The 27,628-nt window shown below is 36.7% G+C and overlaps 2 protein-coding genes and 1 long non-coding RNA gene across 4 annotated transcripts; 2 read left to right on the top strand and 1 right to left on the bottom strand.

The window, feature by feature from the left end:
• Positions 1 to 351: 351 nt before the first annotated feature.
• Positions 352 to 7,489, bottom strand: LOC127519292 (uncharacterized). The gene is made up of 2 exons (XR_007931769.1): positions 4,093 to 7,489; positions 352 to 2,901 (listed from the first exon to the last, which is right to left on the bottom strand). It is a non-coding gene; the product is annotated as an uncharacterized LOC127519292 (long non-coding RNA).
• Positions 7,490 to 12,149: 4,660 nt separating this feature from the next.
• LOC127519089 (putative methyltransferase DDB_G0268948) lies at positions 12,150 to 21,367 on the top strand. 2 transcript variants are annotated; one of them, XM_051906536.1, is made up of 8 exons: positions 12,150 to 15,375; positions 16,407 to 16,567; positions 16,780 to 16,993; positions 17,209 to 17,309; positions 17,597 to 17,734; positions 17,953 to 18,108; positions 18,296 to 18,375; positions 19,695 to 21,367. In XM_051906536.1, the coding sequence occupies exons 1-6, from the start codon at positions 15,265 to 15,267 to the stop codon at positions 18,041 to 18,043; spliced, it is 816 nt and encodes a 271-aa protein (XP_051762496.1). In that variant the 5' UTR covers positions 12,150 to 15,264; the 3' UTR covers positions 18,044 to 18,108; positions 18,296 to 18,375; positions 19,695 to 21,367. The 2 variants fall into 2 exon arrangements, with proteins under 2 accessions (XP_051762496.1, XP_051762495.1); XM_051906535.1 differs by having other exon boundaries at positions 17,953 to 18,375.
• zgc:162780 (uncharacterized protein LOC555377 homolog) lies at positions 21,158 to 25,933 on the top strand. Its single transcript, XM_051906534.1, has 6 exons — positions 21,158 to 21,367; positions 21,473 to 21,633; positions 23,522 to 23,735; positions 24,639 to 24,742; positions 25,166 to 25,303; positions 25,419 to 25,933. Exons 1-6 carry the CDS (start codon positions 21,257 to 21,259, stop codon positions 25,513 to 25,515), a joined length of 825 nt encoding a protein of 274 aa, XP_051762494.1. The 5' UTR covers positions 21,158 to 21,256; the 3' UTR covers positions 25,516 to 25,933.
• Positions 25,934 to 27,628: the final 1,695 nt, after the last annotated feature.

The following is a 27,628-nucleotide window of genomic DNA, read 5'->3' as shown; positions in this document are numbered from 1 at the left end:
AAGTAACTAATGCAGTTAGTGTGTTACGTTACTTTTGCGTTAATTTTTCTCACCTGGGCTGGGCTTGCTTGTTAAAAGTTTTATTTTTGGCAAATGTAAAGGCCCTTTCACACCAAAAGTGAAATGAATAAGCCTCAGGCTGAAGGAAATGCAAATTCATGCATGTACAATAGAGGGCGCAGCTCAAACAAACCTTTCAAACAAATGCAGCAAAAGAAAGTTGAGCGTACTTCAACTTCACCAATAAAAACAAAAAATTAAACACAATATGATGTTTAACTAAAGTCATTTTTGCTTTTTAGTATGGTTGAATTTGATCATTGAAGTTCAGCAGCAAAGACAGTAATAAAGTGAGATTAAATAAAAAGTTTATTTGTATTATTTAACATTTAATTATTGCAGGCTTGCATAATATTCTGAGTTTGCATTTCACTGCTTTTATTCATATTGAGGAATACTGAATCTGTTTTTGTGCAAGTGAGTCACATTTAGTCTACAATAACCATGTTTACACAACGCATGCATCTGCAGCTCACTATTTCTCTCAACATGGTGTCACTCAATAAATGAGAAAACAAAGCAACTTGCATTAGCTATTTGTAAAAAAGTAACTCAGATATTTTGTTGTAAATTTAAAAGTAATGCATTACTAGTTACTTGAAAAAAAGTAATCTATTTACGTAATTTGCGTTACTTGTAATGCATTACCCCCAACAGTGGCTACAAGAACCATAAAGAAATGACCCTTTACAATATAATGATTAATGATAATGCTTTACAATGAATTATGTTAGAGAGCTACATATGGCAATTTATCTGTTCAATAAAACACCTTTGAGTAATAAAAACGACCACTGCGTTGCTTTTACATTTCAAAATCCTCAGTTCTAGCCATCTCTGAAAAGCCAACGTTGATTCAATTTTTATTGCGAGCTCTGTCGCATTCTCTTTTTGCAAGCAGACAGACAATCCTCTGTTCTGCATTTTTTTTTTTAAATGGGAGATTCTCCGGCGGTTCGAGATTTAGTGAGCTCCATGTCAACCTTTCTCGCTTGTTGTGAAAACTAACCTGTCACCATATATGCATCAAAGTAGGCCTAGCTGGTGCAACTTTTCTCCATTTACGGATATAACAAGACATGCAGGGGTGAGTGACGTATTTATGCAATTTCCCGCGAAAACACAACACATTTTGGAAGAATTGATGACGTATTGACTAAATTAAATTTTGAACAAAAAAGTTAAATAGTATACCTTTAACAAACTTACCTTCACCTATATAGAAAGAGTATGGACACGAGTTGTTGTGTTTCAGCATTTAAAAGTCAAATTAATAATATCATTATGTAGAGAGGAGAAATGAATCTTAGTTCACGAAAAAATAACATCCACATTTATAGCTGTATATTCTAAGGAATTGGTTTTTTTTTTTTGTTTTGTTTTTTTAAATTATCATTTTATTAACAGAATCAATTAGAGAAAACACTTGCCTCAATGAATACCATTATATCTAAAAACATTTCTTCAAGTTGCTGCCCCCACACATAGTTAAAAATAATAACTTTAGTAGCAATAACATAATAAACAAACAGAGAAATAACTACTGGAGTCCAAGCAATAGAGTAAAAAGTTTTTTAAAAAATGGTAAAAAGTTTTGGCTCTTTTTTTTCTTTTCTTTTTTTTAGTCTTAAGAGAGTTTATCATATGTTATAAAAAAAAAAAAAAAAAAAAGTACATAGTCATGACTCATGAGTTACTTTTTGGGTAGAAATAATTTTTGTTCTTGTGCATTGGATCTGAAATACTTATTGTAACAATAGCAAATGCATTTTGATTCACCCTATAAAAACTCAAAACATTCTCAGGCTAACAGCACAATTTGGGGTCGGTAAGATTGTTTGAAAGAAGTCTCTTATGCTCATGAAGACTACTTATTTGATCAAAAATACAGTAACCATAATATTTTTTCTATTTTATGTAATTTTCAGCATCATTAGTCTTCAGTCGCACATGATCCTTCAGAAATCATATATAATATGCTGATTTGCTGCTCAAGAAACATTTTTATTTGCTGTTAAGAACACTTATTATCAGTGTTGAAAACATTTGTGCTGCTTAACATTTTTTGTGGAAACTGTGATGTATTTTTTTTCTGGATTCTTTGATAAATAGAAAATTCAAAAGAACAGCATTTATTTGAAATAGAAATCTTCTGTAACATTATAAATGTCTATATGTTTTACTGATGATCAATTTAATGCATTTATGCTTCATAAAAGTATAATTTCTTTCAAAAGAAAATCTTACACACCCCAAATTACCTCAAACAATAACCTTCTCAGCACCTCAGTATTTTATTTATAGTTCTATAAAACCTCTAAATATTTACTGCAATATAGAATGCAGTATTGAATAAGTTTGCTTGTGTCTCAGTATGAAACAGAAAGAAAAAGAAAGAAAAAAAAATATAACACAATAAAAATGTTATTATAATATGCAAATAAATGTGTAAACCAGTGATGCACCAATACTTTGGCAAGATGCAGGTAGTAGGCACAAAATTGACATTGCCTATGGCAACTCTGTTAAATGTAGGGCCGGGTCTGATATTTGATGCCACACGTCTTTTTCATTGTTCCCTAACTGTTGATACTGAACATGACAAGCATCATCCTGAGTGGTGTTCATGTGTGGATTTTGAATGTTTCTCAGTGAAAGCTCACTGACATGCTTGGCTCTGTCCACTGCTTTTTCATGTAGTCTCTCCTCCAGAATGGCTGAAGTCTCCCGCTCCAGATAAACTTCATAGAGTGATTTATAATACGGCTTCCATCTGGTCATGAGAGATGAGCTTATCGTCAACAAAAATGAAAGGCCAAGAATAAGAATTAGGCCAATTACCTAGAAGAAAAAACAAATGAAATAAAAAAAATGGCAAAGGTTAAGGTCACAATCTATTTAACCATTTAAAATGCCTCTCCACCATTTAGTAAAACACATATTGTGTAAAATAAGCATTTTTTTTTTTTAATCTTTTAAATCAAATTTACACTTTTCACAAGCATCATTTCAGGATGTAAGCAGCAGTGAAATCCTTTGTAACGTGCGATCATTTTCATTAATTTTACAAAGAATTTGAGAAGAATTTATTTTGATATAATATAGCTTCAGAGGGTGAACAGATCAAATCAACTTTATATATTAAAAAAAAAAATTGATGCTTAACCAATTGGTAGAAATGTCTATTAATGGTAAAAGTAAAAATGCTTTCAATTCTGCATCAGGTTCAATACAGTTTTGATATTGTTATCTATAACTGTATATATAAAAAAAAAATTCTATAACTGAAATAAAGCTGAAATAAAATATAATATGAATATTAGATGAAAAACTTAAAAGCTTAAAAATATAAGAAATGTTGCCTTGGCAACTAACTGAAATAAGTTAAAGTTGAAGTACTAAAATTACTAAGATTGAAACAAATTAAAGGTAAAAAATGAAATATTAAAAAAAAAAAAAGAAAAATTAATAAAAACTTATAAAACTAAAATTAAAATGAAATGTGAAAATATAAAAATAAAAGCTAATACAAAATATTATTAATTACTATAATACTAAAATAACACTGTGCCAATCTTGAATTTTTAACAAGCACTTAGTGTCTATGGTAAGTCTATTTGGTTATGATAATAATTACCATGGTAAATGGTAAAGTCATTTACCATGGTAAAGGGTAAAATGGTGTAATTATATATATATATATATATATATATATATATATATATATATATATATAGAAGAGACATTTTGGAGAGAAATCATTTTCTTTCTATGTAAATGACAGAATGCAGAAAATAGAGGGAAAAGTCTTCGAATTATTACTGTCCCTAAGAACTACAAAATGGTCATTTTTGATTTCGCCTGACATATGTAACCAGCACCCTGATGTTAGCGTTCTAGGAACGTTCTCTGTAGATTTTTTTTAACCAAAAACTTCCCAGAACGTTCTGGCCTGGGAACCAAAATAGGTGATCAAATATGATGGATAGCAATAGAATAAATAACACAGATAATGGATTATATACACTTTACCCGTGATTCACTGTCAAATTTTCTTAGAGTCTCTGCTTCTCCTGGAGTTGGTAGATCCTTGCACGCAATCTGCTCCCCGGTACCGTTCACATTAATGGTCCGCATGCAAACGTACCAATCCCCGTCAATAAATGCAACGACTATCCACAGCGATCCCGCATAAAAGACATTAAGTAGGTGCTTCCATATAATGCCACAGTAATACCATCCTTCCTGTCCACAGCGTTCTGGATGGTAACAGTAACCACCAGCACAACAGCAGCATTCAAAAGTATCGCAGCACTCACTCTTACAGCATCTGCTCTGACCGCTGACGCAACATTTGCATACGTAACATCTGCACATCTTCAGGAGCTGAGCGTCGACGAGGATCATTATGAAGAACAGTATGCCTATTGGCAGGCATAGGTAGAGCCAGCAGTGCAGGAGAGTTATCTCGCGAGTTGTGCAAGGGCACGTGAACACATATTTGAAAAAGATGAGCATGGCCATAACTATGACAGCTGTCCTCATGGGCACATTTCTGAGTACATAATTTGAAAAGAACGTGTGCCGAGCCATATCTGCATATATGCTTAACGGAACACACACAGAAGAAGCGATGCTGCTATAAAGCACCGCGGACTGATAAAAATCTCAGCAGTTCAACAAACATACGGTCTTACTGATATTCGCTGGTTCGTCTTCTCAGTGGATGTGGCAGAGGAAAGGGAGGAACCATTAGGATTATCCCACAACAGAAGCCTCTGATTCCAAGTGCAGGTCTCTGCAGGACAGTAATAGGAGTTACCGTGGGAGGGGCGTTTTTGAGAGCGTTACCTAATTTGCCAACGTCAGATTGTGGGTAGGGTTTAGGGGTGGGGTCGGGTGAAGGGGATCATTTTCATTGCATGATTTATAAACACCCAGCAGTTTGAAAACACCCACACATTCAGAAACGCCCACTTTTGTTCCGCAGAGACCTCATACTCTTTGATTGGAGAGATGCAGCGCCCCTCTATGCGTGTATGTTTTTAGGGGTAATTGTACATAATAATTTCTGTAAGGACCGCTTCAACCACTGGATGGAGCCCGTCTAATGTTTTTGTCACAGTAAGGTGTGTCTTTACCGTATGTAACTTTACATGGGAAGGTATGGTATTTTCTTAAAATACAAACTTGTCACTTCACTCTGACTTTGTCCACGGTAAGGTACTCTTCCGTCTGCTAATGATATGACATGACAACACCATCAAGAAGAGGCACTGCAGCAGGATTTGGATCCGACTGTTTAATTACTTTACATCAAGAGAAAGATCATAACTTCCATGTGTATGTGAATACAAGTATTATGTATAATGTCTGATTTGTTTAATAAATATTCCAGGTGTTTCCTCGAACATGTTTATGTTGATACGCAAAAAGAAAGACTGACGCTATAGTGTTCATCATGTGATTGATATTGATATTTACTGTAGGATTTTTTTTTTCTTTTTTTTCAGCATGTTTCAGACTCAGTGGCATCATGACAGTGTTTGAAAACTATACTGTGGTGGTAGATGTGAAGAATGTGCCTTATAAAGAGCAGGGGCGGACTTAGTGATTTAGGGGCCCTAAGCGATTCCAGGTATGGGGCCCCAACAGTCAAACTTTGAACTCAAAACACTCATTTTCTATATATATTTTTTTCTATATATAGAAATTTGACAGTCACAGCACTGTCATTTTTCACACTGTAGACCAGTAGCGGCTCCTGGCCATAAACTTAGGTAGGGCAGATTCTGGGTCTAAGCGCTAGTTTATGATAAACATTTTGTAAGCTTTATATCCTAATCGCTGAACACAGACACACTTTTGGCAGAATTCTAATGTCCTTGCGTTATTCAGCCTGAGGGTGGCGCTCTAATGATGATTGACAGACTTTAGTACACAAAACAAACGCATAGAATGCCATCTTAGAATTGCCTTAATGTTGTATTTATTGCATCCGAATGTTGTTTTAGAGTGTTACAGGTTATGTAGGAATTCCAGTGAAGTCATGTCTATTCTCAGAAAAACATAACACAAACAAAACAGAACTACTGTAGCCTATATAAGAGCTATTCACATGAGCACGTTTAAACTAAAGGATTTATACTCTCATTAATTTAATACGCTACTCCACATAGGAAGAACAGACATGCCAACTAGTAACTGACCTGATGCAGACACATATCTGAAGCGGACTGATATCGTCTTGGTCTGGAGCGAGGTTGGGATGCCTTCGGGAGGGCAGAGGTCAAACTCTTTGCCTCAGAAGACAACTATCATTGCCCAATTTATTTTTCAAAGACCAGGGATGCGAAGGCCCACGATTGGCCCAGCCTTCTCCTTTACGCTTTTCTCCCGATCGCTCTGATTCCCCAGGTTATCAAGCGAATCAGGAAGGGTACCCACAAAGTCCTCCTGGTGGCTCCTCTATGGAGCTAGAGCCTTGTCAAGGAGACGGCTCTACTTCCTAAAATGGCCAGTCTTTGCTGCCTGATGTACAGCCCGGAACGAAGACCCATTTACCTGACATATCCCTGATATTGTCCATCCTTCAGGACTTAATGAATAGGGGCCGTACTCCCTCTACTCTTAAAGTCTATGTAGCTGCTATAACAGCCTCCCATGCTCCTTTAGCAGGGCAGCCAATAGGGAGAAACAACCTTGTTGTTCACTTCCTAAAGGGATCTAGGAGGCTCTTAGAGGTCTTAAGGGCCCTCTTTTTGAACCACTCCAGACTGCCGACTTACGTCCCCTATCGTTAAAAAACCGCCTTATTGCTAGCCTTAGCATTGGTTAAGCGAGTGGGAGATTTGCAGGCGCTCCCTGTGAGCCCCTCCTGTCTTGAATTCGGGCCTAACGACTCCAAAGTCGTCCTGAAACCAAGATATGGATACGTCCCGAAGGTCCTATCTACTCCTTTTAGGGTGCAGATGGTCATTCTCTCCCCACTTCCTCCTTCCTAGGATGATCAGGAGTTGAAACTACTCTGTCCCGTCAGGGCCCTGAGGGCCTACATCGATGGTTCCGCCTCTTTTCGTCAGTCGGAACAACTTTTTGTCTTCTTCGGTGGCCGCACGAGAGGTCTTCCGGTCACGAAGCCCAGGTTATCCAGGTGGAGAGTCGATGCTCTAGCGCTCGCTTATTCCTCCTTAGGCCTGCAATGTCCTATAGGTGTTAAAGCGCACTCCACAAGAGGCATGGCCTCTTCTTGGGCATGGTCCACTGGCGTGTCCATCGTGGAAATCTGTGAGGCGGCTGGCTGGGCCTCGCTGTCCACGTTTGTAAGATTTTATAACCTAGACTTTCTTGCGTTGCAAATGCAGATTCTCTCTGCATAAGCCTCACCAATGTGACCAGCTTATGAACCTTGTCTACGGCCCTGACCAAGTCCAGGTAGTTATGTATTTTTCTGTTCCCTATATATGCTCTAGGCCCCATGGGGTTCCTAGGCTGTATGGGAATGGGAGGATGACTACAGTGTCCCTGGCTTTTTCCACTAGGCCAGTGTTATATATTTTGTTCACTTGAGTACTTACAATATCTCAAATGTTTCCAACTATTTGTAAATCGTGAGAAAATTACAATTTTAACCAAGGCTCCGGGACAAGTGAGGAGTTGCCTGTCAATTGTGTCATATCCGCGTTAACCCTCGGTCTGCCTCGATTCCTGGTTTTATTTTGTAGAAACCATGAAAACACCAAAGACGCTTTAATATTTACACATTTTAATAGACAAGTGAACAACTGTTTTGATATATTTATAGATAGAAAACTAATTGTTGTTATATAGCTCAACACGTTTAGTCTTCTTTTTTAAATCTAATTTTCTTGATTTTTTTGCGAGTATGCTTTACCATGACTCAGAGAAAAACACTATTTTGTCAAGTAGCTAACATAGCATAATCAGATGCAGCTTTATTTTTAGTAACAGTAATACAGATTTTTCTCCATCATCGTATTGTATGATCATCATACAATATGTTTTAAAATGAATTGCATGCCATTTATCAACACAAGCCATCCAGTATTTAATATGATATTCTAAAATCGATGTATCTTACTGCAGTGTGTCTCAAACAAGTGTCTCACAGCAGCCACCGAGCGAACGCACAGAGTAACGTAATCATTTTCAACACTCTCAAATGTATCTAATATGATAAATAGAGCTGTGTTACCTAGTACTCATGACCGGAAAAGCGGAAGCGGCGCCGGTGACTGTGGCATAATAAAAGTTCCGCTGCTCGTGAGGCGTGTGTTGTGCAATCGCTCCAGCGGCCTTGTTCAGCTCCCACAACACTTGGTCCTGCTCTGCTTCATACTACAATAACGTTAATAATCGCATCCATGAACATGATTTCTTCCCGAGTCCTATCCCTATTCTTTTGCACCGTCTGTTAAGGTGAAGACCACATGTCCCAAGATTCCGCACTCAAACTTGGCGTCATCAAGCTACGCCTTTGTTTTGAAAAGGCCTCTAGCGACCTCTAGCGGACAGAAATCCTACATACTGCACCTTTAAAAGATGCTGATTCTATCCTCTGTGTGGATGGACTTTAACCAGATTGGACGGTATGTAGACAGTAAGAAAAATTGAAGAGAGTGGGATGGGATCTGGAAAAGTCCAGGAGGTGGGACTTGAACTCAGGTTGTCCAAAGCACAAGTGTGCTATATGTCAGCGTGCTGCCCACTAGGCTATTTGCAATGACAAGCCAAGGTCTGTTTGATAAATATTAGAACCTCATTGTGTAAGACCCATGGGGGGAACAGAATCTGACAGCAAAAATCCATCTGTCGGAATCCGTTCCCCCACCGTTATGATTAGAGATGTTGATGTAGTGACTTAACATTTGAACTCTCTCTTGCAAAATTCACATCCCCGTCCGAGACACAGTCACGCTGAGCCGATCACACCTCAGTATTGTCTTAATCTACATTTTCTTTCCTTCACCCCCTCTTCTGCCATCTCTTCTCTCTACTAGTGGTTCAATGGATCACAAAACTCACAATTTGGATCATATCACGGTTATTAAGAAAAAAAAAAGAAAAAAAATTGGGGGGTGGGGGGTAACTTTGCATTTATTACTTAGCCTACTTTAACTACTCCGATACCACAGCAGAAACTACTACAAATACTGTACTACTACTACAAATACTGTACTACTACTACTACAAATACAGTATACTACTACACAAACTACTACAAATACTGTATACTAATTACAAGCATAGATAAATACAACATAAAGTTACAAATAAATATAAGGTCTAACTGTAGTATTAATTTTTGTGTACAGAAATGTAATTAAATGTAAAATGACACTGTTCACTGTATAAATTTAATATAGATTAATCTTTGTCAAAGCTGTGTTTTGTTGTTTGATTTACATGACAGACATCAGCGGGTATTTATAGGTTGCTGTCACTTTAAGAGTAAGACCCCATGCACGCACACATCCAATAGATACACATCCGAATTCTCACCTCGTTCACTTAAGACATAACCGAATGTGTTTACGAGAATACTTGCCGAGAGGGGTATTTTGACTGACATAATGCATGTATGTGTCCATCCAAGTGCACTGAGGTCTGTGCGCACCGATAACAGCGTGCCGTGCGATAGCCTACCGAATTAAATCCTCTTTTGCCTCTTCTAGCGCTGGAATGGTTTTATATCTATTTAATGTGTAAACTAGCAAGACAAAACACGTGCATAACCTTTCACTCTATTGCAGTTAAACTTGCAATTGATCCGCGAATCACATGCGTGCCGAACCGTGGGGCTTGGTCCGTACGGATCACAGATCAACAACGATACGTTTAACTACTACTCTCTACATATGGAGATAACCTGAAAATCAACCAGAAATCAATATGGTATAATGTGAACAGTTATCATACAACACCATACATGTTTAGTATCATTTGAAATGTCTCAGTGCGACTGGTACAAAGGTCTCATTCCCACAAAAGTAAACCAGAAGGTAATAAAGGTTTTAAAAGTTTAGAGATATTTTGGGACCCTGATTAATGCAAATTCCCATTGTGAACTCATGTTCCCATTTGAAAAAAGTCTCTGTCTTGCATAGTAAACCTGAATAAATTGGGCTAATTCAAAAAATTTGAGGTAATCAGTTACATCAATTTTTTTGAGTTATGATGTTCCTAATTTTAAGTAAGCAGAACTATCAAGTTTTGAGTTTGTAGTACTCATTCATGTTAATTGCTCCTAACTTGAAGGACTGAGTTAGCTAACTCATACATTTTGATAGCATTTAACATAAAATATTTAGTTAACTTTTTTTTATTTTGAGTTCTTGCAAATCAAATGATTTATTTACTTCACTGTAAACCCTAAGAAAATACAAAAAAAAAAAAAAAAAAGCCAACTTGCTCATTTGCTTAACATGTTAACAATAGCATGGTATAACACTTACTGAATGAGTACAGCAACTTAAAACATGTAACTTGTCTGCTCTCATACCAAGCCGCATACGCTACTTGTCACCATGAGGTAACTCTCCGAAAAACGGAAAAGCATAGCGCACAGATCACAGTCCAAACAAATACTTATACATACAGTTTCTGGTGGTGCGTAGATCCAAAGATAACTCCAAGAACAAAAAGAATGAAAGATCCGTACATGAGAATGAAGTCAAAAAAGGTCCAACGAATTTAATGTCCAGAGGTCACAAAAAGTGCAAGTGCAAGATGGTCTTCCAGGTTTGTGGAATTGCACACACAGACCAGGCACTAGTCATGTGTCTATCACTGAAAACTGAGATCCACACAGAATTTGATCATTGAATTTACATAAGGAATTGAATATTGTCTTTAACCCTCTTATAGTGTATTTGATAAAGCTCTGCCTAGAGTCTCACTGAAAAATGTCAAAGAAACACATTTCTTACTGTGAAATGAGGAGAATCTGAGATGTGTGATGTGTCTGATTGTTTATCTTCTCCATTAGATGTATTGATGCAAACTCTCAATAGCATCCTGTTTTCTCTATTCACCTGGGATCTTACCATAACCTTCAAATGTTTTACTGTAGTATTTTTCCAGATCTTTCTGGAATCTGCACACAAACCACTTCCATTAGGGCAGTTCAGAGAGATCCGGGGCGATTCTCCACTTTGCAGTGGTGTAAAGTATTTGAGTAAATGTAATTAGTTACTATACTTAAGTATATAATAAACGTAGAAGAATGTCAAATTCCTCCCTCATACCTTAGACATACTGTCAATTATTATATATTAAATAAGTAGCAAGAAGAGTGGGATACATGTACAAACAATAAATTACATGAAATTCATCCTGAAATCTCCCTTAAACAAGGTTTAATCAAGTGGTGTTCATTAGATGTCGAATAGGTCATAAAAGACATTTTTACATTTTTGCTTCAAGACCAAGACCCAAATTTATGTATGTTTTGCAAGACCTCTCTTTCCATTAAACATATTTTATTGGACTGTCCTGCTTTCAATGCAAGTAGAAAACATTTTTATGAAGTAAGATCACCTAAGGACTTTAGTAAGATTTTACAAGAAAAAGGTTTTAGAATTTTTATCACATATTAATGTTAAAAAATCTTGTATAATATTAATTGCTGTATTATTTTTTTTTCTGTTTGCTTGATTATTTATTTTTATTGTATATATGTAACTCAGTTTTTGCCATGAAGTTAGCCACAGATGCTGATATGGCATTAAATAAAACTATACTGATACCGGTGTCTGCCACCACTCACATGTTTTTTGTCAGAAATATTTTGCAGATTCAAAAAAAAAATCCGAAAGGACCAGTGTATGAAAACCCAACGATGCCCCCTAAAGGTATCTTTATGTATATATTATTGCCTGGGCAAGTCGATACTCGAGACATGTCTGCATCATTATCAGAAGGCAGTATATCGGTGGGAAAACTGACTTGTTCTTTGTGCCAGATATTGGACTACTGCATGGTTGTTGCTGTGAGTGACTGATTAAGAAGTAAGTTATCGTTTTACATTCTAAGCTGTTCAACTTAGATATTTTTGTACATTCTGTTATTGTCATTAGTGAACTGTATAGTTCAAATAATGATCGGTATATTTTCATAATGTGAAGCTGTGGTTTACAGATGGTACCTCATGTCTGACACTTCATAATTTATGAACTACTATTATTACTACTACTGTAATGAGGTTAATTTTCTTTGTTATTTCTTATATCAGCAAATTTATATTGTATTTTGTTTTCTTTGTTCATTGTAGACCACACATACCCCTATGGGCGAATGCCTGTAATACTTCATACATGCAGCTATAATACAAATAAAATCCTTCAAATGGGACCCGCTCTCTCGCTCCAGTTTCTCTAACCGGAAACTCCCACCACCATTTCTACTAGTGCCTAACTGAACCCTTTGAGCATCCCTTACGCTCGCACAACCAGTCAAAAACAAGTGGAAACCTCAAAAAAGATTCGTTTGGACATTTGGTGGTATAGGTTCGTTATATGTATACTGTATACATGGTCTAAAAGGGTTGTATTTTGGGCATAAAGTGCAATAAACCAACCAGAGTCTCATCTCCCATTCCCTTTAAAAGCCAGTTGCGCTTTCGCCATGGTGTATTCGCTATTTACTAGGCGGAATTTGCAAGCAGAAAAACTGAAAGATTCTATAGTGAGGAAACAGAGTGAGGAAGCAGACCATCTACAGGAAAAGGCGGATTCCACCAAAGCATTTTCATCTTTATGCACACAATAATATTCTTTTATAATTTTTATCCCTTTTATTTTTAATATTTGGCATGTTTGTGTGCTGCTGCGCATCCCTGTGTGTGTAAAAAGCAGAATGTACGTGCGTTGTGCACCCGCATAGGCCCATACTAAAGTGCTCATTAAATAACAACAACAACAACAAAATTGTGCCGTTGACTTTAGACCATTCAGTTGGTCAACGGGGCAGTCTATTTCAGTTGCCTCAAAATAGCAACGCACTAACAATGCGCCTGAACACACCTCGTTTTCAGACCATGCACGCTCTTGGGCGCACAAATGGGCGCAAATGCATTTGCTATTTAAACGTAGCGCAGGGCATGAAAATGAAAACTGCGTCGGGCTGAAACTAGCCACATTGCGCCGGGTGTATGATAGGGCCCAAAGACTTAAGAACTCTGACAGAACCTTGTGGAAACAGAACCAAGGAAATGTAAGAAACACAGGCATAATAAACATGAAACAAAAATTAAAACTATGAAAGTTCCATTTAAAGTATGATTTTATTTGCAAACATCCCACAGACAGCATACCTGCATGTATGATTCAAGTTTTCAGCAAGTTTGGAATTTAATGTGGCGTGCACTAAATAAGTTATTTTGTATAATATATTCTCACTATACATGTAGCCTGAAATTAGGAACAGTGATGCTGTGGTCTTTCCATCTTGGGTGCCAGCTGAATGCTTTGTGTGAATCTGCTTAGATGTTGCATTACTTTAACATACCGGTTGTCAAACAAAGTGGAATCAGCTAACACACACTTTACAATAAGTTTCATTAGTTAACATTAGTTAACTACATAAGTTAACATGAACTAATAATGAACTGCACTTATACAGCATTTATTAATCTTTGTTAATGTTAATTTCAAAATTTACTAATACATTATTAAAATCTTGTTAACATTAGTTAATGCACTGTGAACCGACATGAACAAACAATGAACACTATTTTCATTAACTAACGTTAGCGAAGATGAGTAAATACAGTAACAAATGTATTGCTCATGGTTCGTTCATGTTAGTTAATACATTAACTAATGTTTAACTAATGAACCTTATTGTAAAGTGTTACCAAATTGTTTTTGCCACTTATGTTATTTCCTACTTTTTAGTTTTTTTTTTATTGCTGTTTTTAGAGAAGATTGTGCTTACATTAATGATTTTTTGTAATTTTGTTATCTGTTGTGACCATGTAGTCAAAAAAGTGATGCTAATGTTTAAAGTTTTCTGAGTTTTTGGTTAACAATTTATATCAATGCATTTTATACGGTCACTTAAATATTAGTAATGCATATAAAACTCATTCTGTAAAAATACGATAAAATACACCAATGCAATAATGTGCTAATGTATTTGTCATGTTGATAGAAACACTTACAATAATAACGTATATTATTAACAACTTATGTAATACACCAACTTTAAATTTTATCTAAATTGTTCTGCAGAAGGTATTCGACATGGATGATGCTCATCTGTAGATTGGTGAAGTTATGTCTTATGAAGTTATTTATAGCTTTTATGAAGAAGGTTTACCCTAACAAAAAGAAACATTGACATGTATTTTCCTAATATAAATAAGATACATACTGTTTGCTCGCATGCCATAGGTTGTTTTCTGTGCTATTCACATATTTTGAAGCACAACAGCTATATAATACTTGTACTGCAGATTATGGCATGGCCGCAAAATGGTTTATGAAAGATACTGAAAATCTATTGATCATGTTTGTAATTTTGTATCAAAAATGGTTTGTACCCATGTCTGACCTTATCCTTATTTACAATAATACTGCAATGTAGTTGCCTTCACTGACTTCAATCAATAACTGATTTGAGGTTGGACTGGGCGACAATCATCATCTGTCACAAATTTCCTTAAGGCTAAGAATTTGTATAGAAAACGTATACATGCGTAAATTGTTTCCGTACGTCTACACATAGGCAATAGGAAGAAATTGTCCATGTTTTACTGAAGACCTAAATGACATCCATCTTTTTTTCTTTTTTTTCTTTTCTTTACATAAGAAAATAAGAAAAAAAAAATTCTTGATCACGAGAAATCAAGAAAGAAAAAATAACAATGTATGGGCTTTCAGGCTTCCAAACTTTTTTGATTGAATAGTTAAAACACCTATCCCAGTCTAAAAATGCCCAAAAATGGAGATCTCCGTTCTGGAGTTATACCTACTTGGAGAAATGGGGAAATGCCCTTCTTTTGTTCCACAGAGACCTATAACAAAGACTAGGGACTGTCTATACTGCTTATAATTGCCTTATCTTGGTCACTATAGCCTAGGTTTGTCCGGCCTCTTATTTGTAATGTTCAGTAATAATGAACTCTTCTAAGCAGACGTGCAGAAATTTCCTCTGAAGATTTGCTCTGAAGTCATAGTGAAGATGACTGACAGAATGTTTGAAGATAAACAACATGCCACCCTATATCAAAAATATCGATTTGATCCACCTGATGAGCTGAAGGAGCTTGTTCTCCAGTATCTGGACAAAAAGGTTAGTCCTGTCATGTTAATATTATTGTACATTTTGTCATGAGCTCAACAATCCGACATGTTTGTCCATTCTGTGCACGACAGCTGAATGTTTGTTTGGTAACACTAAGGCCTTTCCAAAATATCAGTAAAATACATTAGCCTATAGTACATTATTGTAGTAGTAGTAATAATAATAATAATAATAATAATAATAATAATAATAAATATTCATTAGCACATTCTATTATGTGGCCGTAATGATATATTATAAATTTAGATGATAATATAAGATATCATGGTAGGCTACTGAAGCGCAATGTTATCATTTTACCATGTACAATAAACCATAGTAAAACTTAATTCATCTGCTGTTGTAACTCGAGTTGGGATCCATAAGCAGGCTTTTATTAGAGAAATGCGTGGTACAACAGGCAGGGTCAAACAGGGGCAAACAGGTATGGTGTACGACAGGCAGAATCGTAGTCAGGGTACAGGCAAAGAATCAGGGCAGGCGGAAAACACTCACAGTCCAGATAACAATAAACAGTCCAAAAGGCGGGCGGCAGAGAATCGTAATCGAGAGGCAAACAGGATCAGTAACAGGCAGGCAATAAACACAGGAAAACGCGTTTAGAAATGTACACCGTGGCAATACAAAACTTCGCAATGGTGATGAGGCAATGAGAGTCTTAAATAGTCCGGTAAATGAGCTTCAGCTGGGTGTGGTGATTAGTCCAAGGTACGGGGCTGCTGGGAAATGTAGTGCGTGAGTGTGAGTGCATGTCAGTACTCGGGAGGGGGTTCCCTCCGATGGCCAGAGGAGGGAATTACGGAGTTCGTCTCCGTGACAGCTGTCTTTTATTCCGTACTAATTCCTGCCAGTTATGCTTGTGTTCTTGAGAAGAAAATTGTGGTATTGTAAGTACAGATTGCACCTCCACAGTCAGACAGTAAAGGAGCTGATGTTAAATAATCTATGCCTATTTACTAATTTATTCATAAAAAGCTGTTCTCCCATATAATATTTAATGATAAAAACATGCTTCACAGAAAGGAAAGCCCCATCAGCTGGCCGTGGATTTAGGCTGCGGAACAGGGCAGAACTCTCGTCTGCTGACAGCATACTTTCAGCAGGTTGTGGGCATTGATGTCAGTGAATCTCAGGTAAAGGAAGCGAGAGCAGTGCTGGGGTTCCCTAACCTCAGCTACAGGTCAGTAAAGCATGTTTCTACTCTTCTTTAACAAACAAATTCTTGTTCCATCTCTCCTTTACTCTGATTATGCAATAGATATGGAACAATGCATCTTTATACCTTTGTATAACCTTGAAAGAATGAAATTAGGTCTGAGACACAGCATTGTGCAATACGCTGCTAGCAGATTACTGTGGTCTAGCCTTATCGTGTTTATCATCAATGGACAGAGTAGGCACAGCAGAGGAGCTGCCATTCCCAGATGGCTCGGTGGATCTGCTGACAGCTGCGTCTGCAGCTCATTGGTTTGACACTGAACGTTTCATAAAGGAGGCTGTACGTGTCCTGAAGCCTCATGGCTGCCTGGCTCTCTTTGGTTATGGAGGCAATGAGAAAATACACCATGAGTCCTGTGGTGATCGACTTAATAACATATATGAGGAAGTAAGCATATACCATAACTATGTATATATGAACTGAATTTGAGTACATGGAGCAAGTAATTAATAATAAATTATGTAACAAACTGACTCTGTTTAATATTCAAATACCAAAGCTTTAGCTTACTGAATGCATGTTTATCAAATTTGAAATGTAACTGCTGCAATGTGCTCACAGAATAGTGATAACTGCACTCTTACATTAATTTATCCCGCAAGGTAATGCAAATTCTGCTGCCCTACACAAGCACTAGGGTAGCTGGGGCCAACAGTAAGCTAAAGGACTTATTTGAAGCCATACCCTTCCCAGATAAAGAGAGGTAATCCAGAGCACTGCACTGTAATGAATAATTAACTTTCTGTGTCAATGGGCCTCTACACAAATCTGCTTATCACATTTACTTTCTTCTGCCTAGTTACATTTGTGTTTAAAATAAAACATTATATTTTGTTTATACATTATTATAACTTAAAATAACATTTATTAACATTAACATTTAAAATTACATTATATTTTACATAATTTGTTTTGAATAATGCCATCTTTGATATGAGTTGCAGTTGTGGTTTCTGATACCTTTGTAATATTATGTTCTGTCTTTGTAAGGATTGAAATAATTCCAGTAAAGCTGCAGCTAAGCATCAAGAACATAATTGGTTTTATTCAGACGTTCTCCATGTACCAAGCCTATCTGAGAGCCGATCCAAATGCCGCAACTGCGCTGTTGGAGAAAACAACATCACGGTAATTATTTACTTCTTTCTGCAAAATTTAAACACTTCACTTTTACTGTCATGCAACATTGATGGTTTGCAACACAAAATTATACTATAATTATACTATATCGTTGAGGAAACAATGTTAATTCATTTTTCATAATATTAGATTACGCTCATATGATTTTTGTCCTTTACAGAGGATTTTGATGGTATAATATTTGCTTGTCACTTATTCTGTTCCAGTATTCTAGATGAGATGAAAGTGTCATCAACAGAGGCCAAAGTTGACTTTATAATGGAGTACTACTGTGTGCTTGCATGTAAACCTGAGTGACACATGACTCACCACTTCTGTACTGTCATCCTAGGTGTTTAGTTAATCAAGTTGTTAACAAATCGGTGAGCTTACAAACACTATTTCTTATTTCACATGAAAGATTCTGAAAATACAAATCACCTGGTATTTGCACTATGTATTATGATGCTATGATGTTACTTTGAAATAATTTACTCTAAAAGCATACATCAATACAATGTTGTTAAAGAAAAACAATAAAAAGAATGTTTTGTTTTTTGTTTTTTGCAGTTTTGTAGTTTGTTCACATGAGCAGTAAACATTCCCTGGATGCCACATAAATGTTTACTCCATCTAGGTTTTGTAAAAATGTAAATAAATCTTTCTTAACACCAACACTTCACATTAAGCCTTTCTTTATTTCATGAGCCTGTTCTCAGTGTTGAGGGTGACGTATTACAAGTAACATCAGTTACGTAATCAGTTTACTCTTTTAAGTAACGAGTAAAGCAACACATTACTTTTAAATTTACAACAAAACATCATAGTTACTTTTTTTTAAATTAGTAACGCAAGTTACTTTGTTTTCCCATGTATTGACTGACACCTCTCCTGTCCCCATGTTGAGAGACATCGTAAGAGGCGGATGTGTTATGTTCACTGTGTAAACGTGGTTATTGTAGTTTTAGACTAAAGTGAACATGCATTTACTCATCTCACTTGCACAAAAACAGATTTAGTATTCTGCGAAATAAATAAAAACAGTCAAATGCAAACTATTAAGTAAATTTCTTTTCACTGTTACACTGATGATACTCAGCTCTATATTGCTTTGTGCCCTGGATGACCAGTAATTTCCTACTACTAAATTCAGAAAAAACAGATTCTAATTATTGGACCAAAAACTTCTGCACGTAATAACCTAGAATACTATCTAAAACTTGATGGCTGCTCTGTTAAGTCTTCGTCATCAGTTAGGAACCTGGGTGTGCTCTTTGATACCAATCTTTCATTTGAAAGCCATGTTTCTAGCATGTGTAAGGCCACATTCTTCCATCTTAAAAATATATCTAAACTACGACATATGCTCTCAATGACAAATGCAGAACAGTTAGTTCATGCGTTCATGACCTCAAGGCTAGATTACTGTAATGCTCTACTGGGTAGTTGCCCTGCTCGTTTGATAAACAAACTACAGCTGGTCTTACTAGAACCAGGAAGTATGACCATATTAGCCCAGTTCTGTCAACACTGCATTGGCTCCCTAAACATTATATAGATTTTAAAATCTTGCTAATTACTTAATTAATTAGAAAGCACTAAATGGTTTAGTTCCCCAGTACCTGAGCGAGCTCTTAACGCTTTATAGTCCATCACGTCTATTGCGATCTCAGAATTCTGGCCAGTTGATAATATCTAGAATATCAAAATCAACCACAGGTGGTAGATCCTTCTCCTATTTGGCACCTAAACTCTATAACAATCTTCCTAGCATTGTTCAGGAAGCAGACACACTCTGTCAGTTTAAATCTAGACTAAAAACGCATCTCTTTAACAATCCTTTAATCCGTTAGGCTGCATAAATTAGGCCAGCTGGAACTGGGAACACTTCCTATAACACCAGATGCACTCATTACATCAGAAGAAGAATGGCATCTACGCTAACATTTGTCTCTCTGTTTATCCCGAGGTTTACCATAGTCAGCCGGATCCGGGCCGTATCCAGGTCAGATTGAGGACCTGCGCCTAGACACGACCACAATGCATCCCTGAAGTGTCAGCAGAGATTGTGTCAACTAGATCATCCCCTGTGAAGGCCTCACCGACACGACAGCCAGTGGCACAGATTCCCAATAAACCGTCCATACCGGCGTGATGAATACGATCTTCAACTAGATACACTTAAATATTTTGACTGTTGCAATCCCAATTGGACTTATGAACTGTAATGCTGCCTAAATCATAATTATGCACTGTTCAGTGTTGGCCAGAGGAGAACTGGCTCCCCGACTGAGCCAGGTTTCTCTCAAGGTTTTTTTCTCCATTTTTATCACCTGTTTGTCACCTGTTGGAGTTTGGGTTCCTTGCCGCTGTCGCCTTTGGCTTGCTTAGTTGGGGACACTTGATATTCAACAATGTTTTTGATCTGCCTGCATTGACACCATTGCATGCGAAATGAGCTGAGCTGGATGATGACATCACTGGATGATGACATTCTCCAGTGCTGATATATAGATAAATTAACTAAATTAATAACTATTGATTTTTACAATGGAATTAATCAATACTGAATTTATTTAAGCTGCTCAGTGACACCAGTTTTTTTAAGAGCTGCTGTGTAGCCAAAATTATTTACCTGTTATCACTGTAAAGCTGCTTTGACACAATCTGCATTGTAAAAAGCGCTATACAAATAAAGGTGACTTGACTTGAAAAAATATATAGCTGAAGTAATAGTGTTGAAAGGGGCCTTTACAATTACCAAAAATGCAACTTTTTTATTTTAATTTTTATTATTAAAAAACAAACTAAGTCCAACCCAGGTGACAAAAAACAACACAAAAGTAAAAATGCATTACTTTCCATAAAAAGTAACACAATTAGTTACTTTTTAACGAGCAATGCAATATTGCTACTTTTAAAAAGTAACTTTCCTCAACACTGCCTGTTCTTCATCAGCAATATCAACATTAACAGATTGGTTGAGCATTATGCATCTCTGTACTTTCTCTCTTATATTTTCATATATCCATCTTTCTTAATTTGCCATACATCATTTGTCTTACAAATCTCATGATTTTAATCTAACTAGAGATAGCTTTCAAAATTACTGTAGGGAAAACTTGTGTAAAGTTTTCCCCTGCTCTGATATTGTGAACATTTTACTTCATCCTCCCAGCATGACATCTGGTTAGCCTGGAAACCTTTGATCCCTTTCTGCACATTGCATATGAGATGTTTATTAACCTTGAAAGGATTTTTTTATTATTCTACTGCACAGTACATGTGAGAAAACCATGAGGCACAAGTCCTCATTAGCAAACCGAGCACAAAATGGTTAGCCCAAAGGAATGTTTCAAACAGCTTTGCGTGACTGGCATGGTTGATATTGTGTCAGCGTGTGAATAAGCAGAGCCTGAAACTTGAGATGGCTCCTCCCATTGTCTCCTAGTTTTTTTCCTCAAGCTAGTATGCTGACTGTTCAAATCTCTCCATTTTGTCTGATCTGAGAGGCTGTACAGCTGTCCAAAAATGGCTGTACGTTTGTTTGAGGATAAAGAACATGCAGCCTTATACAGGAAGTACCGAATTTCTCCTTCTGAAGAGCTCATCGGCAAGGTTCTACAATTCCACAAGAGTAATGTAAGACTTCGGCTGTTTGTTGTTGTTCATTCACTCACTAGCCTGCCATCTTTGTCATTTCGTTAACATCTGGACATATTGCACTATTTTATTCTAATTTCTCAGAAAGATTCATCCAATAACCTGGCAGTAGATGTTGGTTGTGGGTCAGGGCAGGGAACATTGCTCTTAGGACCACATTTTACTCATGTGGTGGGAACAGACATCAGTCCAGCTCAACTGGAGATGGCGAGGAAACATGTCAACGTTCCAAATGTTTCTTACCGGTAGGCAAACCTGAACTGGGTGTTACTGCATGCATGTAGGTTGTGGCAGTGCAATTTTGAGACACAAGCCCAAGTTTTTTTTACTAGTAAGAAAATCTGATTACGACACCCTAAGGAAGAGACAGAGGCCAGTTTAATCTCTTCTACAAACGAAAAGAGCTGATCAGGCCTCCCAAAAAAAAAAACAGATGTGAAGCAGGGCACTAAAACGGCAAGATAAAAACAAGCAGTCCCCTTTAATTAATGGCGATGATTTCGTCTGCGCGGCTGAATAAACAGCAGCTCTTTAACAGTGCGAAGACAACAGCAAACAATCACGGCATAGAACGAGAGGGAGAATCCTACAGCGAACATAAAAGGAGACGTTACCAATCATAATATTATCCCCACTCTTAATTATAGTTGCGTTTAAAACACTTACCATCGGGATATCACGCCAAATAGAATGCTTTATAAGCACGGGTTTGTCACGGTCATGCCCACCGATAGCACAATGGGATACAGAAAATCATGCCTATTTTAGTATGCGGAAAAAAATGTTAAGCCCACACAACCATACTAACCCTATGCAACGAGCTCTTAAAAATACACATTACCTGAGAGGCGAACAGTCATCAAATCCTCTAAGCAGCACGAAAGGGCACCAGAACATAAAGCTGCACTCTAATTAACAAAAGCGATTTCAAGTTATGCACACCAACAATTTCCAAATCACCGCCTATTAAAACATACCACGCTTACTTACAGCCACCGTCAACACAGGCAAACAAAGGGGGAAAACAGACGTGATGCATCCCAGGTAACAGCCAATCGGCCTTTAAATAGAAGATTCTACTCATTGATAGACAAACACTGCTGTCAATCACCTAATCCTGTTACACATGACAGCTTGCATTTGTGTAAATAAATCAGTTCACCTTTCTATCAACCAGACAGTACATGATCATTGTAACAAGGTTCAAGGTTTAGGAAGGAAGAGGACAGGGTCGGCTTGACTACTGACTGCTTTATTTTAACCAATTCAGCATACAAAAAGAAAAGGTGTGCAGACAGGCACAAAACGGTCATAAATCATTCACAAATTCTCTCCACAACAAGAGACACATCCAGCGTGGGCAGCAGTCAGTAGTCCTTCTCTCTCTCCCCCACTCCTGTTTCTCCTGGTGTTATATACTCTCTCCACACCAATTACTGAAACAAGAGACAGGTGTTTGTCATTTGCATTTAACCCACTCACTCACCGTTCGTCTCCTGACTCTCTCTCCCGCTGCCGACTCCGCTGAACCACGCCCCCCTCGCCACAATCATTTACACATAACACGTTGCTTTTAAACTAATGCAGACACATTTAGTAACTTGTAGTTTTACTTTAAGAGTGAATGTTAATCTGAAGATTGAGTCTCAGAAATTGTGCTGGGAATTATGGTCTATCATTATGAAACTGGGGCAATGGCATTTCTGTCACAATGGATCAAACACACTACTCAAGCACAAAACAACAAACTAATCAGGCACAAAATGTGATCAAACTTGCTTATCTAGAGGTTTTTTGTTGTTGTTGTTGTTGTTGTTGTTTTCATTTAAATGACATTTTATTAATTTATTCCTTTAACAGATTAATTTATCCAAAGTGACTTACAAATGAAATTTATGAATTTTTAATAAACCAATATGCAAAGGATGGTTAAGTGTATAACTTCAAATGTTTCATATTTTACAATATATATAGATTTGCAGAGTTTTCTGAAAAAAATATTTAAATTATTAAATTGTTTGTTCATTTATTTAGGGGTGAAATACAATCATGATTATGCTCTTGATTCTGTTCTCTTTATGAGTTTCACCCATAGTATACATAATACTGTTTTCACTTATTTGAAACACAAAGGGAGAGTCCAGCTGAAGAACTGCCTTTTGAAGATGGCTCTGTAGATCTTGTGACGACCATGTCTGCATTCCACTGGTTTGACCATTCGCGTTTTCTTCAGGAGGCTCACAGAGTGCTTAAGCCTCATGGCTGCCTTGCACTTCTCAACTACACCATGGATATGGAGCTGAGCTATGGAGACTGCTCAGAGACTTTAAACCACATCTGTAATGAGGTAGGAATCATAAGACATAAGATTTCTAACTTATAACTGCTTGTCAACTGTCTGAACATTTGTGCGTGCACCACATATACTTAAGCTCTTTAAAATGATGTAAATTGTTCATATTGCCAATAAAAAAAAACATCTGATCTCATTTTCTGATCTTCAGTTAAGTCATAATAATAAATCATTTACTCAACACACATTGCCACACCATTTTACAGTACTAAGGCTGATTAAACTAATAGTTCAAGGATCAAAATAAAGCCCTGTACTTTCATGAAGCCTGTTATTTTCACAGAAAAGTCCAAATGGCAAACACTAATTCAATATGGGTCAGACCTCAGACTTATTTTAAACATTCTAATCTACACTCTAAAAAAGGTTCAATTGGGTTCTATATAGGATTCTTGACTTAATTTTAAACACTTTATGCCAAAGAGGGTCTATATAAGGAGAAATGTCTTAAGTAATTGCATAATACTTTATTACATAAATATTAATTCATAAAATGTAATTAAGATTAAATGTGAATTTAAACAACATTAATTCAAACTAAATCCATAAATAATGGGAACCTCTAAAGTTCTATAAATGAACCACCTGACAACCCTTTAAAGTTCTATAAAGAGCCTTTTCTTCTAAGAGTGTAAATAAAAACCCCTGCTCTCTGAGCCACTGGTTTATTCCTGAGCTTTGAATCATGGTCATGTTGCGTGACTCACAGGCCGCCCTGATGTGCTTTAGCATCTCCTGCTTCAACTTGCAATTCATTGGTAGATTTAGCTAAATGTTTCATTGATCCACACAATATTGTTGGTATATTAGATTGGTATATTTTTTTTAATCATTAACAAAATCAAATGGTACAATTTTGGTCTTGCAAGAGAGTTATATATACATGTCTTATTACAGTTTTATGCAGCCCTACAGCCTTTCCGGAACCCTTACCTGGGTCCCAGCTCCCTCGAACTTTACAAGAAAACTTACGACTCTCTCCAGTACCCAGTCAAAGAATGGTAATGTAGTTCTACAAACTAGCTGTTAAAATATTAACTTTGTAGTTAAGTAGGTGAAGACAGTTCAAAGTGCAATCAATCAGTCTTAGGGCTAGAGACTGGAGAAGGATTTATTAAGCTAATGTAAGAGAAGCAGTGTTGTATTGTGACTATAGTTACAGACTTGTTATGCCTTGAGTGCCTTATTGTTTTCATAAAATGAATGTCACTAAAAATACTAAGCACTCAATTTTTCATTTAAATGCTATTAAGTAAATTTATTAAGTGTCCCTGACTGTCTGACATAACAGAATATTGCTATGCAGGATCATAAATAAGTATCATATATAATGTCAAAGCTATTTCTTCATTGTGGATTATAACACAGCTGGAATGCTGTATTCACCAATCAGAATCCAGTCTGCAACTCTGTTTTGTCTCAAGGCATGAGAATTTTTGGGTGAGGAAGACTACACCTCTCTCTGGCTACATCGGCATGGTGGAGTCTTTCTCCGCTTTCCAGGCACTATTAAAAAAAGATCCAGAAGAGGCCAGACGACTCTCACAGGACATTGAAAAAAGGTATTAGACTTAGAGTTCTCTACAGCTATTTATGAAATGTCTTTGTATACTCCTGCATGTGTGTCACACCATCTCTTTCTTTCTCTTTTCCTCATACTCTCATTTTCCTGTAAAGACTGTTGTGTGCAATGGACGTGACATCCTCGGAGACAGAAGTTATCATGGGAATCAAATACTTCTATTGTCTAGCCTGCAAGCCAGCAAAAGACTGATTTTCTTTAAATCTTCATTTAAATGATTAGTATGATTAGTATTATTCATTAATATTCCTAATGTGATCAATTAACTGCTTAGTCGTGGGTCTCTCCCTCAGCTCCGGGCTCCAGGCTCAAGTATAAAAAATACTTTCATAATGCATTATATTTAAAGGCTATAAGTAAAGTGTTACCAGTAGTTTCTTTACACTTTCAGTACACATGGGATCTTAATCATTATTTTCAAAATTAGTTTCAAAATGAGTTCAAAATTTCAAAAAGTAGTTTTTACAAATATAATTTTTTGTTAATATTGATTTTTGAAATGTAATTTAATAAAAATCTAATACTAGAAGAAGATGTGTATTCAGGTCATTGTCTTTATGAATTGTATATTTAATGTGTTTTTGAATAAATTACTAAACCAAGACAGAAATCGTCCAGTAATTGACCCATGTACAAGGTGTATTTGAAAGAGCATCCACTAGGGTGCAGTGTTGACTTGATCATATGCAACGGTACCTGAGAGAGAAGCATGTCTACCCAACGTTGTCCATCTGTACAGCTGCCTGGGACGACACGAAATAGCAATTCCACGGTACAGTGATTAAACACAGGCTCAGTACACAGATTCAAAAGACAGTGTGTGACTGTGAGTGACATTTCTGTGTACACTTTAAAAGGTTTGCCACAATTCTCTTCAAACAATCCAAATGTTTGCTTGAACCAGTTTTGTTTTTGAGATGCTCACATAGTGAGGTTTCATTTTAGCCTCAGTTCAATCAAACGAAAAATTAAAATTCTCTTTTGATTTACACATATTTGACAATAGCCTACTTATAAAGCTCTTTTGGGGAGGCCTAAAAGTCAGACCATGTGTTGTAAGTGTGTTAGTGGTTTGTCAATATTGTCTTGATGTGACAAGGGCAAAAATAAGGTTCCTTTTTTTTAAGTGGCAGATATAAGAGCCAATGATACTGTTGCTAATAAAAGTAGCCGGCTACGCCACCTGGATTTGTCACTGAGACCCAGGACTCAATTTGACCCAAATTCAACTCAGAGCTAACTGAGATGATGCACAAATAGCCGGGTGAATGGAAAGAATGAATGGCAGGATATGCGTGTTTATATATCTTACCAAGAAAAGTAATGCACAGACCTCCTATCAAATGACAGCACATGATACAGTGAATGTAAGAGAATATGGTGCCAACGCAACGCTCATATGTGAGGTAGTTGATAGGTTACGCTACACAAACATGTTGGTGACTTGATTCTTCTCGTTATCCCAGCATTCAAGCCGAGCGAAAGTAGATGTCGGCATCTAAACTTTTTTTCCTTATTGTGACGTATATCCGAGTGAAACGGCTTCTCGGACAAGTAAAAACGTTTGCGGTGTGTCTGCAGAGAGTCTGTATAATATGTAAAATTTGATATCTGCTTGAAATATAGTTGGCTTAAGTTGAACAGTATGACTTAACTACTAAATCTAGCAGAAAGTGGCTTAGTTGACAAAAGTGTATTAGGCCTACTGTTGCAGTGTTAAAGGGTTAGTTCACTCAAAATATAAATTTCTGTCATTAATTACTCACTCTCATGTCGTTCCAAACCTGTAAGACCTTTGTTCATCTTTACATCTATCAAATTAAGATATTTTTGATGAAATCCGAGAGTCTCTGATCTCCCTATACACAGCAATGTCATAACCAATTTCAAGGCCCGGAAAGGTTGTAAAGACATTAAAATAGTTCATGTGACTACAGTGGTTAAACCTTAATGTTATGAAGCGACAAAATACTTTTTGCGCAAAAACAAAACAAGAATCTTCCCTGTCAGTCTCCTACATTGTTGACGTTGTAAACACAGTGCAGCACTTCCGGGTTCTACATCAGAACGCCAGCTCAGTATTGGCCGACGCTGTACACATGAGCCGGTGTTCTGACATGACATGAGGGTGAGTAATTAATTACAGAAATTTCATTTTTTGGTGAACTAACCCTTTAATCGTTTTGCTAGGCAGACTGCTTTGTACATTGTAATGGAATATTTTTTCTGGTTTAGACAACTCGGTTTTAATACACATTTTTTGTAAAGCATAATTAAGTTAACCAAATATAGCCTATGAGCTGCA

This window comes from Ctenopharyngodon idella, chromosome 9 (genome assembly GCF_019924925.1).
Source record: "Ctenopharyngodon idella isolate HZGC_01 chromosome 9, HZGC01, whole genome shotgun sequence".
Taxonomy (NCBI): domain Eukaryota; kingdom Metazoa; phylum Chordata; class Actinopteri; order Cypriniformes; family Xenocyprididae; genus Ctenopharyngodon; species Ctenopharyngodon idella.
The sequence above is the reverse complement of the archived record's forward strand: the minus strand, read 5'-3'. Positions and strand labels throughout refer to the sequence as shown.